Source organism: Grampus griseus, assembly GCF_964374135.1.
Source record: "Grampus griseus genome assembly, chromosome: 19".
NCBI lineage: Eukaryota > Metazoa > Chordata > Mammalia > Artiodactyla > Delphinidae > Grampus > Grampus griseus.
In genome coordinates, this window is record NC_139013.1 from 2,740,523 (window position 1) to 2,754,694 (window position 14,172).

Genomic DNA, 14,172 nt, shown 5'->3' on the forward strand with positions numbered 1-14,172 from the left:
GGTATTTGTCTTTCTCCTGATTTACTTCATTTAGTATGATCACCCATGTAGCTGCAAATGACATTATTTCATTCTTTCTTATGGCTGAGTAATACTCCAGTGTATACGTGTACCACATCTTTATCCTCTCCTCTGTTGATGGACATTTAGATTGTTTCCCTGTCTTGGCTATTGTTAATAGTGCTGCTGTGAACATTGGGGTGCACATGTCTTTTCCAATTAGAGTTTTCTCTGGATTACTAATTGACTTTGTGACACCAGACAGACAAATGTCAACATCCATCGGCCTCTGTTTCCTTATCTGTAAAATAGGGAAACTATTACCTACCTCTTGGGGTTGGTTTGAGGGAGAGACTTTGGTAGACCAATTGTTCTTTACTACACTAAGCAATAAATTCAGCTTTGTGTTTATATCTCAGATGTTGAATGATAGTCACATCCTACTTTGAAATTCAGATATGTGCTTTAAAAAACCAGCAGATCTGTGTTATCAAAATTTGGGGGCACTTTTAAGGACCTAAGTCCTCCCTCCTCTGCTCTGGAATCACACCCACATTGATCAAGAAGGCCACCAGAGGGACTTCCCTGGCGATGCAGTATTTAAGAATCCGCCTGTCAACGCAGGGGACATGGGTTCGATCTGTGGTCCAGGAATATCCCACATGCCGTGGAGCAACTAAGCCCGTGTGCCACAACTACTGAGCCCATGTGCCACAACTACTGAAGCCTGCACGCCTAGAGCCCGTGCTCTGCAGCAAGAGAAGCCACCACAATGAGAAGCCCACACACCACAATGAAGAGTAGCCCCCGCTCGCCACAAGAGAAACCCCACATGCAGCAACGAAGACCCAACGCAGCCAAAAAAAAAAAAGAAGGCCACTGGATGCTTTTTCCAAATGCTCAGTGTTTATTTGATTCTCTCTCCATGCCCTCTGGACAGACATTTCACAGATACTGAGGTCCTATAACATGAAGTTCACAAGCACACCTCAGGCAAATGCAATGACCAAGTTAAAGTGGACACACAAGAATCACTACCTATGAGGGCTTTATGAGAATCAGAAATCATTATCCATCTTTGAAAAGGAACCCCTGGGCACAGCTGGACCCTAGAAGTTTCCTCCATCAGAGTGAGTGTGGGTGGGGAGGGTTTTTACGTCTTCAGTTTTTCCACCAGTACCGGTCATCTTCCGCAAAAGAATACCAACCGTCACCAATTACAATGTGCGGCTTGAGTCGCTCTAGCTCCTCCAGAAGCCTTCTTATTCGAGCAGGGTATTGCCATTTCCACAGCCTGGGGAGCAAAAAGGGGACTTACTACTCTGAGAATTTGCTTCTGACGCTTCTCCCTTCCTCAGAATTCCTGGACACCCCACCAAGGGGCTGAAACCTCCTCTTGCACTTTTTTTTTTAATTTTTGGCCACACCACACGGCATGTGGGATATTAGGTCCCTGGCCAGATATCAAACCCCCATCCCCAGCACTGGAAGCACGGAGTCTTAACCACTGGATCGCCAGGGAAGTCCCTCCTCTTGTATTCTTGAGGAGAAACTGTGTGTTCCCCATAGAATGAAAGTCAGTCCCTCCTTGTAAAGGAACTCTTTACCAGGCAGACACTACACTGAGTTTTTACAGGCACCTGTCCCTCATAGCTATCTGAAGAGACAGACATGGTTATTCATCCATTCACGAACTCCTTCCTGAGAACTGACTTTGTGCCAGGTCCTGTTACAGGGTTTAGAGGCACAGTGATGAACAAGGCAAAATCCCCACCATCATGAAGCTTATATTCTGGGAGAGAGAAACAGGTATTCAGATAGACACATGGTATTGTCCCCATTTGACAGATAAGGAAACAGCCTCCTGAAAGGTCCATTAGTAAAATCTAGGTCTGCCTCTTCTCATCTTTACCTGCTAAGTCCCCTAAGTCACAAGCTTATCTCATCAAAGGCTCCATTGCCTCGTGAGTCACCGACACAAATATGCCCCTTTTCAACACAGCCTTCTGCCTTTTCAGCTCACTCGCTGAAGTGATCGCTGAAACCGTTCTCTTTGGCTGCATCAAGATCTCCAAATCCACTGAGCCATGCTTTCCAATCCACCCTCCCCCTCGGATTTCACACCACAACCATCGTGTTCTTTCTGGTGACGTCCATCAGTCAAAACTTGACCCCTGGATAAATCCACCTGCTGTACGCTGGACCATACAGGAGAAACCAGTTAGTCAACCGGGAAGTTTGCTACTGATATAAATACATCACAATCGACCACAAGGGGCCTTCTGTGCTGCCACAAGTTTTATGTTTCTCCAGTCAGGTCTTTACTTCCCTCAATCACAGCTGTACTTCTTCACCTCCAGGGGTGCCCTGAGCTTCTATTTTGTCTACAAACATGAGGTGCTAAGCAGCAAATACTTTTTCTATCGTCAAAATTAATTCCACACCCGGTCACTCTCTCTTACTCTTTTGTTTCCTTCTTGGTGTTTACCACCTGCAGTAATCCTGAACATTAAAAACATTTAATGGTGGGAAAATACACATAACCTTTACCATCTGAACCATTTTTCATCGTACAGGTCAGTGGCACTCAGTCCATCCACACTATTGAGCAACCATCAGCACTGTCCATCCTTATAACTCTTTTCATCTCCACCAGCTGAAACTCTGTCCCCGTTAAACGCTAACTCCCCGTCTCCCGCTCCCCAGGCCCCCACCATTCCACTTTCTGTCTCTGTGGATCTGATGAGTCTAGGGACCTCACCTAAGTAGTATCATGTAGTATTTGTCTTTCTGTTACTGGCTTATTTCACCAAGCATAATGTCCTCAAGGTTCTTCCACGTTGTAGCATGTGTCAATTTCCTTCCTTTTTAGGCCGAATAATATTTTATGGTATGGACAGAACACACGTCATTTATCCATTCACCCATCAGTAGATACCTGGGTTGCTTCCACCTCTTGGCTATTGTGAATAATGCTGCTACGGACACAGATGTGCAAATATCTCTTCGAAAACCTGCTTTCAATTTTGTTGGGTGTATACCCACAAGTGGGATGGCTGGATCCTATGGTAATTCCAGTTTTAGGGGTTTTTTTGAAGATAAACATTTTATTTGTATGTCATCCCTCCACGCTCCCCAAACCCATCCCCAGAGGAAACCCCATGGTACCAGGCACTGTACCCACCCTGTATCCACAGCACCCCAGGCGGTGCCTGGAACACGGTGGGCACTTGGCGGTTGGATAAAGATCTGGTTGATGAGACAAGGTCTCAACTTCTCAGATCCACTGCTTCTCCACCAATTAGTGTGCCTTAGCAGAAGGAGGTTCGTATTTCAGAAGACATCGCCGGGGACTTACCCGATGGTTTGTAGATTAGATGTGGGTTGTGCAAAGGCCAAACACAGCTTTGTCATCCCTCTGGGACCGAAATTGTTCTGCATCAGGTTTAGGCTGGTCAGGTGCTGATTGCAGGAGAGGGCAGAGGAGAGGGCCTCACAGCCATTGGAGGTCAGTCCACATGTCTCCAACCTTTAGAGAGCACAGCACAGCCAAGGAATGACCCCAAGATCCGGATCCCTCCTTCAACACATGTTTGACTTCCACCACAACTTTAAAATCACAGCGGGGGGCTTCCCTGGTGGCACAGTGGTTGAGAATCCGCCAGCCAATACAGGGGACATGGGTTCGAGCCCTAGTCCAGGAAGATCCCACGTGCCATGGAGCAACTAAGCCCGTGCACCACAACTACTGAGCCTGTGCTCTAGAGCCCGCGAGCCACAACTACTGAAACCCGCAAGCCACAACTACTGAAACCCGCGAGCCACAACTACTGAGCCTACGTGCCTAGAGCCCATGCTCCGCAACAAAAGAAGCCACTGCAATGAGAAGCCTGCACACCACAACGAAGAGTAGCCCCCACTTGCCACAACTAGAGAAAACCTGCACACAGCAACAAAGACCCAATGCAGCCAAAAATAAATACCACAACAGAATACTACTCAGCCATGAAAAAGAACAAAATCTTGCCACTTGCAGCAACGTGGGTGGACCTGGAGTGTATTATGCATAGTGAAGTAAGTCAGACAGAGAAAGACAAACACTGTGTGTTTTCACTTAAATGTGGAATCTAAAAAATAAAATGAATGAATGAAGAAAACAGAAATAGAGTCATAGACACAGAGAAAAAAACCAGTGGTGGGGGAGGGGCAATAGAGAAGTAGGGGATTAAGAGGTACAAACAACTAGGTATAAAATAAATCAGCAGCAGGACTTCCCTGGTGGTCCCCTGGTTAAGAATCTACCTTCCCAATTTTTTCAGATTCCACATATATGCATTAATATATGATATTTGGTTTTCTCTTTATGACTTACTTCAGTCTGTAGGACAGTCTCTAGGTCCATCCACATCTCTACAAATGACCCAATTTCATTTCTTTTTATGGCTGAGTAATATTCCATTGTATATATGTGCCACGTCTTCTTTATCCATTCATCTGTTGATGGACACTTAGGTTGCTTACACGTCCTGGCTATTGTAAATAGTGCTGCAATGAACATTGGGATGCATGTGTCTTTGAATTACAGTTTTCTCTGGGTATATGCCCGGGAGTGGGATTGCTGGGTCATATGGTAGCTCTATTTTTAGTTTTTTAAGGAACCTCCATACTGTTCTCCATACTGGCTGTATCAATTTACATTCCCATCAGAAGTGCAAGAGGGTTCATTTTACTCCACACCCTCTCCAGCATTTATTGTTTGTAGAAACAATGTAGTTTTTAAAAAATATTTATTTATTTATTTATTTTTGGCTGCATTGTGTCTTCGTTGCTATGCGTGGGCTTCCTTTAGTTGCGGTGAGCGGGGGCTGCTCTTTGTTGCTGTGCGTGTGCTTCTCATTGTGGTGGCTTCTCTTGTTGCAGAGCATGGGCTCTAGGTGCGCGGGCTTCAGTAGTTGTGGCATGCAGGCTTAGGTGCTCCACGGCATGTGGGATCTTCCCGGACCAGGGATTGAACCCATGTCTCCTGCGTTGGCAGGCAGATTCTTAACCACTGCACCACCAGGGAAGTCCCAAAACAGTGTACTTTAATTAAAAAATACTTTATTGCTAAAAAATGTTAATCTTCTGAGCCTTCATCAAGTCATCAAAGTTCACCAATCTGGAATTAACAGATACAAGCTACTGTATATAAAATAGGTAACCAACAAGGACCTACTGTATAGCGCAGGGAATATGCTCAATATCCTGTAATAACCTATAAGGGAAAAGAATCTGAAAAATAATATATGTATAATGTATAACTGACTCACTTTGCTGTATACCTGAAACTAACACAACATTGTAAATGAACTATATTTCAGTTAAAAAAAATTAGAAAGTAAAGAAAAGCTCATTGCTCACAGATCACCATCACAAATATAATAAAAATGAAAAAGTTTGAAACATTGGGAGAATCACCAAAATGTGACAGAGACACAAAGTGAGAAAATGTTGGAAGAATGGCACTGATAGACTTGCCTGATGCAGGGTTGCCACAAACCTTCCATTTGTGAAAAACACAGTATCTGGGAAGAACAATAAACTGAGGTCTGCCTGTAATCTACTTTCTGTCTTTATGGATTTGCCCATTCTGGATATTTCATAGAAATGGCATCATACAACACGTGACCTTTTGTATTTGGCTTATTTCACTTTAGCCTAATGTCTTCAACGTTCATCCACATTGTAGCATGTGTCGGTGCTTCAGTTCTTTTTTTAAAAAATTTTTATTTTACATTATATTGTTGATTTATTGACACAATGTTGTGTTAGTTTCAGGTGTACAGCAGTGATTCAATTGTGTATATATATATATATAATATATATATATCCATTCTTTTTCAGATTCTTTTCCCATATAGGTTATTACAGAATATTGAGTAGCATTCCCTGTGCTGTACAGTAGGTCCTTGTTGGTTATTTTATATATATATTATATATATATATATATATATTAGTGTATATATGTTAATCCCAAACTTGTAATTTATCCCTGCCCGCCATGTTTCCCCTTTAGTAACGATGTTTGTTTTCTATGTGAGTCTGTTTCTTTTTCATAAGTTCATTTGTATCCTTTTTTTTTAGATTCCACATATAAGCCATATCATATGGTATTTGTCTGTCTCTGTCTGAATTCCTTCACTTAGTATGACCATCTCTAGGTCCATCCATGTTGCAGCAAATGGCACTATTTCGTTCTTGTTTTATGGCTGAGTAATATTCCATTGTATGTACTGGCACACTGTTTTAAACAAGCCTCTGGGGTGATTCTGATGCTTACTAGGGTTTGAGAACCAGCCATGTCATCATTTGCTCTTTGGTCCACCTTTCTCACTAGACCATAAATGCACCACTCCATGGTCCATATATGTCCATACCTCCACCATTTGGCACTGTGCTCAGCACACATGGGTTTTCCAGTAAACATGCATCTATTTAGTTCTCACTACCTCCAGACCCTGTTCTCAAGCGTTGGCTATTTAATTCATCCACATAAAGGAGCCCAGTTGGAATTTGTGCCTCAGTCTGTTACTCTGCCATGGTTGTATGCTGTCTAATTTGATGGAATTGTGAAAATCAGAACACGGTCTTTGTTCAAGCAACTTAACGTTTGGGTCCCCTTCACTCTGTGCCCAGCCCTCAAAGAGGTGATCCCAGGAACGTACCCAAGTCTCCTCAGAGAATTCTTCTGTTTCAATCCCTCACACAGCGCTGCAATCCCGTGGTCACCCAGGGCATTGGCGGCTAGATCCAGGCTCTTCAGGTGTTGATTTCTTGTGATGACATAGGACAGATTCTTGCAGCAAGCGGCAGTGAGACGGCACTTTACCAATCTGCAAGAGGAGGGAAGTGGGGGTCGGTGGGGGAGAGAGAGCGTGAGAGAGAGAGAGATGGAGAGAGAGAGAGAGAGAGAGATGAAGAGAGAGAGATGAAGACAGAAAGAGAGATGAATAGATATAGAGAGATGGAGAGAGAGAGGGAGAGAGAGAGAGGTTGAGATGAAGAGGAGAGAGATGGAGATTATTGAGCGAGATTTAGAGAGAGAGACAATATCTGTACCTTTTGAGGAGAGCGCCACAGTGGGATAAGGTTCAGAAACGTTAGTAGAGATTCCCCTTGTTCCTTCCTAACTGGGGATCTTTCTGTCCATCCCTGTGAACAGCTTAGGACAGTTTATCATCTCAAGAGACAGATAATAGCAGAGGGTGGGGAAAGTTTTTGAAGAGACTGGAGGTGTCTTCAGACAAAGAAATGAGCTATCAGAGCATTCTTTTCACCTGAAAATGAGATAAACATTCTCCCTGGTGGAGGGCAGGGAGAGAGACGGAAAAAAACACCAGTAGAAATTGGTAGAGCCTCTGACAAAGGGACAGAGTCCTGAGAGGGACAGAAAAGATGATAGAAGTCACTGAAACACTAGGTAGGGTTTGGGATCCAAAAGGAGAAGGGGTCTTGTGTGTCTGTTCCCAGGAGGAGTGGGAGAGGGTGGAAATGGCCCCTTCAGTAGTGACTATATGAGTCATCTGAGTAGACATGACAGAAACAGCTCCGGAGTCTCACATCATCAACTTAGTGTGCTCAGCACAGAATGATCCCACTGGGTCCATCTCCATGAGGCATTCACATCAAGAACGAGGAAGGAGGGCTTCCCTGGTGGTGCAAGTGGTTAAGAATCCACCTGTCAATGCAGGGGACACGGGTTTGATCCCTGGTCTGGGAGGATCCCACATGCCGTGGAGCAACTAATCCTATGAGCCACAACTACTGAAGCCTGCACGCCACAACTACTGAAGCACGTGCACCACAACTACTGAAGCCCATGTACCTAGAGCCTGTGTTCCGCAACAAGAGAAGCCACCGCAATGAGAAGCCTGCACAAAGCAAAGAAGAGTAGCCCCCACTCGCAACAACTAGAGGAAGCCCGCATGCGGCAACGAAGACCCAACGCAGCCAAAAATAAATTTAAAAAAAGAAAAAGAAAAAAGAACGAGGAAGGACTCACTTGTGAAGACCAGGTGGGAATGAACAAGTCTTAGAGGCCAGTATGGATCAATGGTGATGGTGAGGACCAGAAAATCTCCTAGCACTTAAGTGCAACCCCAAAGAAATGGCATCTCCAATGGACTAAGCTGAATTTTCTATACCATGCAGCATTAGGGCTCAAAATGCCAATTCCATGAAAAGAAATAGAAGAATTAATACTTGGGGGCTACTCAGAGGTTTGTGTACTATGATCTCTATCCAATTCCTTTCGTTTACTTATTTTTGGGGAGGGAGAGCTCTCAAAGTGGTCCCACGTTTTGGTCCACTAACTCTACCTTTGTAATCGATCATAAGAAAAGGCTATCAAGCACACAGAGTTTGATAAGGGACACATGACTAAAACACTGGACATAAGCCCAGTGTCCAGCTTTTGGGGATTTTATTTATTAAAATTTTATTTTTTGGCCACACCACTTGGCATGTGGGATCCTAGTTCCCTGACCAGGGATTGAACCCGTACCCCCTGCAGTGGAAGCACAAAGTCGTAACCACTGGATCGCCAGGGAAGTCCCAGCTCTGGGGGGTTTTAAAAGTTATTATGCACCATTAAATGGAATACCATATCGTGCTTCATTTATTATTATGATTTGCTTATCCTCAAGGACAGAACGTGAGACCCAAGCAAGGTTTATGGTCCTTGGGAGTTTTAGTTCCCCCTGGTGTATGATTGGTGGGGGAACTGCAGAAATATTGAGAACCACATGCCTGCCACATGGTAAGAATACCTGAAGTGGAAACTGCTAGGATCCTTTCTTTGTGACACATTCAATACTGCTTATGCATCCGGGAGACATTAACTGAAATATTGAGTGATTATTGCTTGGTTTCAAGCTTAGAGATTTATTTCTGTTCGTTGAGGTCCTTTAATTTTTTCTAGTTGGTTTAGTGATGGAATACTCCTAGTATATAAAAATGTTCCAATAGGGGTGAAGAAATTTGAGCCCCAGAGAGAAAAGGGATTGAGAGATAGACAGCTGCCCCCCTCCCCCTCCACCCCACAAACAGAATGAATAGCTGAAGATTATAACCTGGTGCAAGATGTTCTGAAAAGTAAAGAGGTTTTAGAGATCAAGCATGTCCTAGAATCCCACAGATCCTTCCACGGGGCTCCCATTCAGAATACTTTCTCTTTCCTTCCCATACTCACTGCAGTGTCAACACATCAACTTACGCAGAGTGTCCACTGGAAAGAATGAGCCTCAGTCGACCCTAGAACTCATTTGTGGTACCATCGCTCTTGACATTCTAGAACCTCAGGCCCCCCCATGGTAGAGTTGATCCCCAACAACCAGGGAAACTTACTCAAGGTCCTGGAGGAGACAAGACGGCTCCATCATGACCTCACACAGAAGGTTCATCCCGTCATCTTCCAAGGGGTTCATGCTCAGGCTCAGATGCGTCAGATGTCTGTTGCCCATGAGTGCAAACGCAAGAAAGCCACAGCCAGCCACATCCAGGTTGCACGCGTTTAATCTGCAGGGCACACACAGGGAAAGAGGACGGTCATACATGTTCCTCAGTGTGACCTCACGTGAGCAACTCCCCTCGGCCTCAGTTTTCTCCTCCTGTGGGTGTCAGGGATGGGATGACCTTGGAACACCTGGCACAGTGCACGTGCTGGATGCTACTCAAAATCCATCTTTTTAAAATTTTCCTCCATACTCAATGCATTCGCTTCCTGTGGCTGCTGTAACAAGTGGCCACAAACTTAGTGTTTTAAAAACACACCTATGTTATCTCACGGTTTTGGAGGTCAGGGTCTCACTGGTCTGGAAATCAAGGTGTCAGCAGGGCTGTGTTCCTTCTGGGGAGAATCTGTTCCCTTGCCTTTTCCAGCTGTTAGAAGCTGCCCCCATGCCTTAGATCTCGATCTCCAGCCAGCAACTGTATCACTCTGTTATCACCCCTCCACCTGTGAGTCTCCTACCTCCTTCTTTCCTCTGAAGGACATGTGTGATTACATGGGGACCACCCAGATAATCTAGGAGAATCTTCCCATCTCAAGATTATTTTTAAAACTTTTTTCTTTTGCTCTTTTATTCTATTCTATTTTATTTTTACTTTGGCTGCACCGCACGTCTTGAGGGATCTTAGTTCCCTGACCGGGGATCAAACCTCCGCCCCCTGCAGTGGAAGCATGGAGTCCTGACCACTGGACCGCCAGGGAAGTCCCTCAGGATTCTTAACTTAATCACACTGCAAAGTCCTTTTTACCACGTAAGGTAACATATTCATAGGTTCCGGGGATTAGGACACGGACATCTTGGCGAGGGGGTGGTGCCCACTAGTCTCTCTACACTGCTATCTCCCCATACTTACTCACTGGGGAACCTTAGAACTCGTCGTAAGGTAGACATATGAATGAAAGTTATATGCTTCAACAGAATTTCTGGCTACAGGTACACCATTAATGCACGAATATTTTCCCCTCACGTGACGTTGTTGGTGGACTAATGGGTCAAAGAGGTGAAACGGCAGAGCTGGTTGTCGGCCCTGAGCAGGGCTGACAGTCTCACATTCTTACCGTCAAACCAAAGATTTCTGATGGAAGAGTCTGGCAACACGAGGGGGCAGTATTTAAAACAGTGACAGGGACACCTACACCTACTGTAAAATAGCTAGGGTACGCAGCACCCCCAGATATGTGTGGGTGTCACACACACTTTCTGGCTAATAATCCTACATCACCAGTACCCTCGTCTAAAAATCTCATCTCTCTCTTTTTTTTTTTTGGCCACACGTCACGTGGGATCTTAGTTCCTTGACTGGGGATCAAACCAGTGCACCCTGCATCGGAAGTACAGAGTCTTAACCACTGGACCGCCAGGGAAGTACTGAAAAATCTCATTATTCATGGACTCTGCATTCCTGAATCCGCCTCCTTGCGAACACTGGTGTCCCCAAAAACCGATATTTTCAAATCAATAATGTGCAGAGCAGAGAAAAATTTGAGTTGTCGGTTGCACATGCTCCTAGCTGAGGTTGGAATTTTTCAGCTGTCCCACCATAAACAGGCATCCTTTTCACGGTCCAGTTAACGCCATGATTTTTTGCATTTTTGTGTTTTTTTTGGTTGTTGGTGGTGACTTCATTGTTTAAAATGGCCCCCAAGGGTAGTGCTAAGGTGCTGTCTAGTGTCCTAAGGGTAAGAAGGCTGGGATGTGCTTTATGGAGAAAACATATGTATCACATAAGCTTCCTTCAGGGAGGAGATCTAGTGCTGTGGGCTGTGAGTTCAATGTTAATGAATCAATAACATGCATTAAATAAAGTGTCTTTAAAAAGAAACACACAAAACAAGGTTATGTATTGATTGGTTGAAGAAAATGTGACACAAGTGAACTTACCTATGAAACAGAGACAGACACACAGACATAGAAAACAGACTTGTGCTTGCCAAGGGGGAGGGAGGCTGGGGAAGGGATGGATTGGGAGCCTGGGATTAGCAGATGTAAGCTATTATCTGTAGGATGGATAAACAACAAGGTCCTACTGTATAGCACAGGGAACTATATTCAGTATCCTGTGATAAACCATAATGAAAAAGAATATATATATGTATAAATGAATCACTTTGCTATACAGCAGATATTAACACAACAATATAAATCAACTATACTTGAATAAAATAAATTTAAAAAAATGTAACCAGCGGCTCCCAGGAACCTAACCCTGTATTCCCCCCAGGAGCAATGGTTCAGTATTCGCTAATTCAGCATTTGCTAATTCAGTATTCACGGCAACTTTACAGAACACAACTGCCACCAGTAATGAGAATCGGCTGTATTTGGATAAATGAGGACTTCCCACTGTAAGAGAACACAGAGGCAGAGGTGGAATTTTCCACGGAAGGATGAAATATAGACGCTCTCAGGAGGAGCAGGATGTGGCACTTATCAGGTCCCTTCGTCCTGACAATTTCCACGTTCCCCACTGCTTTCTGCTCTTTGTAATAAAGCTACGAATCCTCGCAGCGCAGCGAGTTGGACTCACATCAGCCTCTGTAGACCACAGTTGGGAAGTTTCACGGCTCGACACAGCAGATTCATGCCTTCACTCCCCAGGCTGTTTCCTGACAGGTACAGGTGTGTCAAGCTCTGGTTCTTGGTGAGAGCCGAGGCCAGATGCTGGCAGTCAGTGGCTGTGAGGCCGCAGTTCCCCAGTCTGCAAGGAGAGAGTCCCAGAAAGGCAATGATATCTATTCTTAGATTTCCATCTCTCCCTCCCTTGCAAGGAAGGGAGAGAAAGGTCACCCCCATAGGCGACACGCCCTGGCAGATATCTGGTGATGTCACATCATGTCCGTGTTTAACTTGCAAGCTCAACTCCAGTGATTCAGTCCCCAAATTGCACTCTGAAAGAATGAAATAATGCCATTTGCAGCAACAAGGATGGACCTAGAGATGGTCATACTGAGTGAAGTAAGACAGAGAGAGACAAATATCATATGATATTGCTTATATGTGGAATCTTAAAAGAAAAGATACAAATGAATTTACAAAACAGAAATATGACTCACAGACATAGAAAACAAACTTATGGTTACCAAAGGGGAAAGGTGGCGGAGAGGGATAAATTAGGAGTTTGGGATTAACAGATACGGACTACTGTATATAAAATAGATAACAAATAAGGACCTACTGTACAGCACAGGGAACTCTACTCAATGTCTTGTAATAATCTACAAGGGAAAAGAATCTGAAAAAGAATATATATATGTGTATATACATATGTATATATACCTACACATATATATACATATATACATGTACATTTTTATCTGAATCACTTTGTTGTACACCCAAAACTAACACAACATTGTAAATCAACTATACTTCAAATCAAAACAAAACAGAACAAAGTAAAACAAAAATACTACTCTAAATATCGTGGGTGATTAAATCTTCCATCAACCACCATGGGCAGCGCCTGGGCAAAGCAAATCTCTCTATCTGGCTGTTTTACTGTGGTGTGAGGTTTTGCAGAGATGGGTGACTTCCCTATTTAGAAGGACTTAACATTTAATACACCATGACCCATAGATACAAACTAGATAGTCCACCACTTTAGCAAAGCTTAAGAAGCAACAGTACTTGAAAATGAGAGTTTAATAGTACTTCTCTCATGGGATTGTGACAAAATTAGATGAATTGACACATCTGACGTGCTTAGAGCAGTGCAATGCCCATAGCAAGCACTTCCGCTGTATTATTGGTGGTGGTTCCTTTCGATGAAGGAAGAAATGCTTGCTGGGTTGGACTTGAAAGGGATCAGGACAGGCCACCTCAAAAATATGCTACTTTGACTTAAACAGTATTTTGAGCTGGAGGCAATTAAGAAAAACCAGACACAGGAGGAGCTCTCTGCCCTCCACCTATCTGCCTGAAAGCAGCCTGAAAGCATTTCCCCCACTTCCTGTACCAGGGAAAGAACAACCTTTATCACAGAGATAGAGGTGGCACTGAGGCAAGTCTTCCTAGAACCCTTATTTTCTATTAGTTTCCCCCATTTACTTCCTAGTCACCTTCCCATAATTTATCAGCCCATAGAAGCCCCAAACCCCTTTCCTTTGTCTAGTCACTTCTCCGCAATTCATTACCTTTTGTTAAAATGGTATATAAGCTCCTGAGTCTAACTGCTTCTTCGGGTTTTTCACTTTCTTTCCGTGAAGGCCCCACGCGCGTTAAAAAAAAATTAACATCAATAAAATTTGTATGCCTTTTCTCCTGCAAATCTGTCCATTGTCTGTTTAATTTGCAGGCCCCAGATACTGATCATAAGAGTGCAGAATAAAGTTTTTCTCCCCCACCCCTCCACAGGTTGATGGCTAGAAGGTATGTTGGCTTCCACTGTGATTTTTTTTCCCCCTTCTGGGCTTGAAAGGGTAATTAGTGCCACTTGGTTTTCAACTTTTGCTCGGATTCAGAACCAAACTCCCACTGAAGGAGGATGCTCCTGCCATGGCACGCTTTGGGAATGGTGGGGAGAAACAACCTTGTCCGAATTGTGGGATGTCAAGGAGGAAATTCCCAGGTAACAGAGCAGTTCCCTAGGTATCAAACGGGAGCTCAGAGTTTAGTTGTGCCTTTT

At 44.0% G+C, this 14,172-nt stretch overlaps 1 protein-coding gene across 1 annotated transcript in view; it reads right to left on the reverse strand.

Annotated features, from left to right (window-relative positions):
- Positions 1-14,172, reverse strand: part of LOC309836638 (NACHT, LRR and PYD domains-containing protein 5-like) — a gene marked incomplete at both ends in the record, with an annotated part of 32,658 nt that overhangs the window by 2,802 nt on the left and 15,684 nt on the right. The window contains 5 exons of the mRNA XM_082676745.1: positions 1,181-1,294; positions 3,359-3,529; positions 6,705-6,872; positions 9,385-9,555; positions 12,076-12,246. Coding sequence (XP_082532871.1) covers positions 1,181-1,294; positions 3,359-3,529; positions 6,705-6,872; positions 9,385-9,555; positions 12,076-12,246 — 795 coding nt within the window. The remainder of the gene's footprint in view (positions 1-1,180; positions 1,295-3,358; positions 3,530-6,704; positions 6,873-9,384; positions 9,556-12,075; positions 12,247-14,172) is intronic.